The sequence below is a fragment of the Episyrphus balteatus genome, chromosome 2, assembly GCF_945859705.1.
Source record: "Episyrphus balteatus chromosome 2, idEpiBalt1.1, whole genome shotgun sequence".
In the NCBI taxonomy this organism is placed as follows: Eukaryota; Metazoa; Arthropoda; class Insecta; order Diptera; family Syrphidae; genus Episyrphus; species Episyrphus balteatus.
Window position 1 is genome coordinate 108,083,126 of NC_079135.1, and position 6,000 is coordinate 108,089,125.

Below are 6,000 nucleotides of genomic sequence, written 5' to 3' on the forward strand. Positions count from 1 at the left end.
TCAGCACGTAAGCAGGACGATTCTAACGATACCTTTTTTGTCAAAATTTGATAAATAGTTAAAAAGTTATTAGGGAACATACATGAATTTTCAGACTACAGGTTTTTCGTTTAGCTTTTCTATTCCTGATTTTATATTGCTCCTTGTTAGATAATGGTTCATTTTTTTCCCTAAACTTTCTGGCCTGTATAAAGACTGAGGTCACTATTGATAAGTATGATAAGAGAAAGTGATAAGCTTTTGAACATTCTGATGATAAGTCTGTTTAAAGTTACTGATAACCCAGTTTAAACGCTGTTAATCAAACAATAAAATAGTTGATAAGTGACTAGAAAAATTATTGATAAGATATAGATTATGTGTTGATAAGTAGGTAGAAACCAGTTGATAAGCTACTGCAAAAGCTCCTGAAAATCTTTTGTTAGTTTATAGTTACTGATAACCCATTGTAAACACTTTTGAAAAGACTATTAAACAGTTGCCTTTTCAAATTCAAAAGTTTTGATAGGCTAGTGATTTGGTTTTTAAAAGTCGATAAAAAGCTGTTGATACGCTTATGAAAACCTTTGGATAAGTCAATTTAAAGTTAATGATAACTCAGGTTGATAAATTTGTAAAAATCTGTTGACAAGCTACTGAAAATCATTTGGATAAGTCAGTTTATTATCCCAGTTTAAACGCTATTGATAAAACAATAAAAGAGTTGACAAGGGAGTAGAAATATTGTTGATAAAACATTGATTTGGTGTTGATAAGTCTTTAAATGCTGTTGATAAGCTTGTGGAAGTCCAATTGATATTATAAATAAGGGCGACTAAGGCAATAATACAGGAGACCTACAATATTATAGGTGGAGTCCGAATATGCCATTATGTATTGCAAAAAAAGCAAATTGAAAAGTAGGTCAAATTGAATTTACAAGCCAATTGAAATTCATTTGATAAGTTCTTTAAAAAAATTAATTCAGTAATAATTCGAATAAATGCAAATGCCTATAGAGATATTTCTGAAAAGTCAATAGAAATTCACTGAAATTCAGTGAAAACCAAATTGTAGAAATGCCGTTAATAATAACCGTTCGTCCCTAAACCAATAGAGTTGCTGTTGATCCTTAAGTAAACTATTTAAAGACCTTTTAATTTTCAGTTGTTGGTAAGTCAGTATAAATATACAAAAGTCGTCGATAAGTCAGTAAAAACTGCTTTGATAAGTCAGTAAAAACTTTATTAGTACCTTAAAAGTCATTGAAGTCCATTTGATAAGTTACTTAGAACTGTTGATTACCCAATGGAAACAGTGTCCATCAGCTGAATAAAAGCATTTGTTGATAAGTCAACAGAAATATTTTTGATAAGTAAAAAAACTTGTTAAAAAATCTTTTAAATAGAAATTCTATTGATAAAGCAATTGAAAATAAAGTTTTTTAAGTCGTTTAATCAGCAGAAACATTGTTGATAACGTAAATGATAAATTAGCAGAAACACTATCTATAAGTCAGTTTGAAATCCCTGGCGGTGCAATGTAAACCCATTTGATAAGTTGTCTAAAAAAATGTCGATAAGCCAGAATTTCCCTTTTGGTAAAGTAAGTAAAAGCCTTTGATATTCTACTGAAAAATCTGGTGATAAGTTGGGTTAAAGTCGTCGATAAACCAATTAAAAGTTCTTAATTCCATGAAAATTGTGCTATTGATAGGTAATAAGGTGATAAGTCGTTGATAAGTTTGTCGTTATCCTGTTAATAACTATAAAGTCTTTAAATCCGTTAGTTTATAGTCCTTGATAAGCATGTTGATAAACCAATAGACACGTTTACAATCAAAGGTATAAAACCCACTGAAAAGTCAGAAGGTGGATAGTTCAATTGATAAGTTTGTTTAAAGTCGTTGATAATCTGGTGGTAATCTTGTTGATAAGTGACATAAGATTTGGTGACAAACCAGTTGAAAAGCAATTATTAAGCCGGATAAAATCCGTTGATAAGTCAGTAAGAACACGATTTAATTTAAGTTAGTTGTTCAACTAATAGAGACCCTGTTGATAAATTGCCTGAAAAATTTTGATTATTAGATAAAAATTCTTTGTCCTGCTACTGAAAACCCTGTTAATAAGTAGTTCAAAAGTTGGTAAGATGACCTTTAAGATCAGTGAAAAACTTGTCGATAAGTTAATAGTCATTGCTAAGTTTGTTGTTAGTTCAGCTCAATCCTTTGGTAATCAACAACAATAATTTAGTTTTTCTTTTGATTTATGATAATAATCAACAAATTGATAACAAAATAACTTTTTTTTTTCTATTTTTCTAGGAAATCGTGACGAAGAAACTCACTCCATTGCTCTATCCGACACAACACCACGCTCTCGCCAAACCTACGTCGACGATGGTTATGGAACGAATCTCCCCCCAGACCTTCTAGCGTTTCCAGCCCGTGTTCCCGCCTCTCCCTCCATACAAAGTTCAACATCGAATATCCCACAAGAAATGATCTATGGCAAATCACCACTGGCTAGCCCAGTTTATCAACACGTCAATCCACATGGTATCTACGGCACAACGATAGCGCCATCTGGTTTCATGACCCTACAACATCCGAAAAATCGTAATCTTGCCTTAGTTGCTGCTGCAAATTCACGCAATCAATCGCCTTTCATACCTGCCCCAGTTGTCTATTCCCCGGTAGTCATGAAACAAGGTTACATGACAATACCACGAAAGCCACGTGTTCCCAGTTGGACACCCACCAACAGTTCACAGCTTTCGGAATTTCAATCGCCAACATCGCCGAATCCCAGTGAAACAGGGACATCGCTCACTGAAACCTTCGAACCGGTTTATGATAATCTAGGTTTGCGCACAACTGCCGGCGGTAATTCAATATTAAATTTGCACAAAATCAACCAAGAACCGGTGCGGTATACAATGAAAGACCGGCCGCTTCCTGCTACCCCGAGTACAAGTCAAGGCCAACAGTTGCAACAGCAGCAACAACAGCTTCAACAGCAACAACAACAGCTACAGCAACAACAACAACAAATGCAACAACAACTTCAACAACAACAACAGCAGCAACAACAAGCGGCGGCCGCACAACAAGCTGCGGCGGCAGCTCAAGCTGCTAAAATCTACGAACCAATTCAAGAATTGGTCAATAATCTTACAACGACTTCCGATACCGAACCTCTGTATGGCACGGCTCGACACCATAGCGGTGTTACCATAGTGCCAAGCATGGTTATCGGCAACACACCCAGCTCGACAAGTGGCGCTGAAAAGGTCAGCAAAGTTCCGCCACGCCCACCGCCAAAACCCAAAAAGAAAATGTCCGTTACATCCAAGGGTCAAGGCAGCACGAGTCAGCTCTTCGACGATGAAGGCGAAGACGGTACCGAGGTTTAGTTTAAACCGTTAAAGACGGCCTTGGTAATTCTTAATGCCGCAGCCGCCGCCGCGTACGACGACGCCGCACAAAATAACATCCATAGCCCTCCTTCGCCGCATACTACCGCAATAAGTCCATCGATCTTTTCCTATTTTTCTACCACCACCAATACAACCTATTCCAGCACTGCTTCCAAAGGAGATTTTGTATAAAACAAACAAAAAAATTTAAAAAAAAAACATTACTCGAGTTCCCATCTCCCTCGCAAAAAAGGTTGGATGGGTGGATCTATACGTGTTGGCTGAAAATAAAAAAAAATAAATTGAAATTTAAAAAATGGGATTCGAATTTAGTGACTTGTGTGCCAATCGACTGAAATTTAGAATTAAAAAAAAAAAACTGTTAATAAGATTCTAGAAAACCTTTTTTTAAAAAAAATTACTAATTTTGAAGAGGAACTTCATCTTCTTCCTCCTCCATGCCCCTCATTCCCAATTCTTAAATGTTTAATTTTTTTACAAAAAAAAAAATTATAGATTAAGTAATTTATAAAAAAAAAAATTACAAAAACTTTTGTATTTACAAAATATGCTACAATTTATTTTGTTACATTGTTCTCCCCTCCTCTAAATATGTTTTTGAAAATATGTAAATGTATAGAGCTGGATGAATCAGAAAAAAAAAAATATAAAAAAATTACACAACAGAAAATAAACAAAAAACCAGAGAAAAAATTACAATTAAATCTAAAATTAATGTTTAAGGCTTAAAAATAATTAAAATTGAAAAAGTAAAAAAAGAAAATTTAAGAAAAATTTTAAACAAAAAACAAAATAATATTGACTGTTGAATATTATAAATTTAAAAACAAAACAAAAAAGGATTATAATTATGAAGTAAAAACAAAAAAAATATAATATTTTTATTATTACCTGTAATTAATTAAATTAAATTTAAAAAATATATATATATAGAAATAAATAAATATATTATATTAAATAAAATATATATATATTATAAGAATGAGATGTAATGTTAAGAGCGAGAAAGAGATATAGAATTATATAAAAAATATATATTTTATGTTCTTTATAATTATATTATTCTTAATTTTTTTATCTCCAAGACGCAAACATATTTTTGTTCATTTTTTTTTTCTTGCACACTTAATATATACACCATATTAATATAATTATGTATTTAATTTAATTTTTTTAAATATTTTTATTTTTTTTTTTATGTTTAGTAAAAAAAATTTACAAAAATAATGCACTTTTACACTTTGTGTATAGAATTTTTTTTTCTTTTCTCTTTTTTTTTTTGTATACAAAAAATGATTTAAGGTAAAAAAAAATATCAATGTATACAATAATTAATTTATTATCATGTCATTTATTTTAATAGATTACCTATGTTTAATTATATTACACTTTTTTTTAATTAAATCACTTAAAAATTAAAAGTAATAAAATATATATTTTTGCTAAACGGACAAGAGTTTTCCTTGAAATTAGAATTTTATTTTTTTTTTTTTTAATTAAGAAAATTTTTATTTTATGTTTGTACAATTTTGTATTTTTAGTTTTTTTTATTAGGAATTCCTTGTAATATTTAGTGTATACTTTATTTACCTACCAATACTAATTTTTTTGTAATTAAAAAAAAAATGAGAATGAGAATATTTGTTAGCGCTTAATAATGAAAGGAAGAAAACGAAAAAACGATTATATACATTGTATTATTATTATTACTATTAAATATAATTTTTTTATATAAAAATTAAATATTAAAAAAAAAAAGAAACAAAAAAGTGTTTTTATTTAAATGATGATTGGTTTTATTAAAAAAAGTTAAAAGAAGTTTTTCTACGGATTTTATTCAAAAAAATGGAATTAAAATTTGAAGTTCATTCGTAGATTTGAGAGTTGCGAGGCTTAAGTTGTGGGCTAGGAGTTAAGAAAAGGAACAATTAGGTCCCATAGAGATGTTTTTACAAACTTAAAGAGCCGTTTATTGACAAACCAATTGACTTTTTTTCTATGTGATTAAATAAAAAAAAAATGTTATCCTTAAGAAACTTGGCAAAAAGTAAATCAAGTTGATACAATTACTTTAATAAAATCAAAGCAAAGGTGCTTGTAATTTCAGTAAAATAGAACCGAATAAGAATATTATAGATGAAAGGGTGTTTGTGCACGAAAATGATGTTGAGATTTCCTTTGACAAAGACAACATTTTTAATAAAGTATAATAATTCTTAATATCATCTTTTCTTATACAAAAAAAAAAAAAAAAACACCCTGTTACTCAGTAAAATTTCGAGATATGAGTTCACAGTGAGCAGGCCTATGAATGTAAGTAGAAAAATACAAATTCATTTTTTTTAACAACTTCCAAAAAGGAGGAGGTATTCAATTCGTCTGTATTTTTTTGTTTTAATTTTTTTTTTTTTTTTGGGTTTGTTACCTCATAACTTTGGACTGAGTGAACCAATTTTGATAATTCTTTTTGTATTGGAAAGCTGGTGGCTGCAATGTAGTCCCATTTCAATTTCGTTCAGCTCTGGCCATAAGAACTATTAGAAAAACCATAAAACCCAGTTTTGATCTATGGAAGTCGGT

The 6,000-nt window shown here is 30.2% G+C and overlaps 1 protein-coding gene across 5 annotated transcripts in view; it reads left to right on the forward strand.

Annotated features, from left to right (window-relative positions):
* LOC129909904 (leucine-rich repeat-containing protein 24) overlaps nucleotides 1-4,417 on the forward strand; it is a 310,525-nt gene extending 306,108 nt beyond the window's left edge. For all 5 annotated transcript variants that reach the window (XM_055987060.1, XM_055987057.1, XM_055987058.1 and 2 more), the window contains one exon: nucleotides 2,306-4,417. In XM_055987060.1, coding sequence (XP_055843035.1) covers nucleotides 2,306-3,396 — 1,091 coding nt within the window. In that variant the 3' untranslated portion in view covers nucleotides 3,397-4,417. The remainder of the gene's footprint in view (nucleotides 1-2,305) is intronic.
* The last annotated feature ends 1,583 nt before the right edge of the window (nucleotides 4,418-6,000 follow it).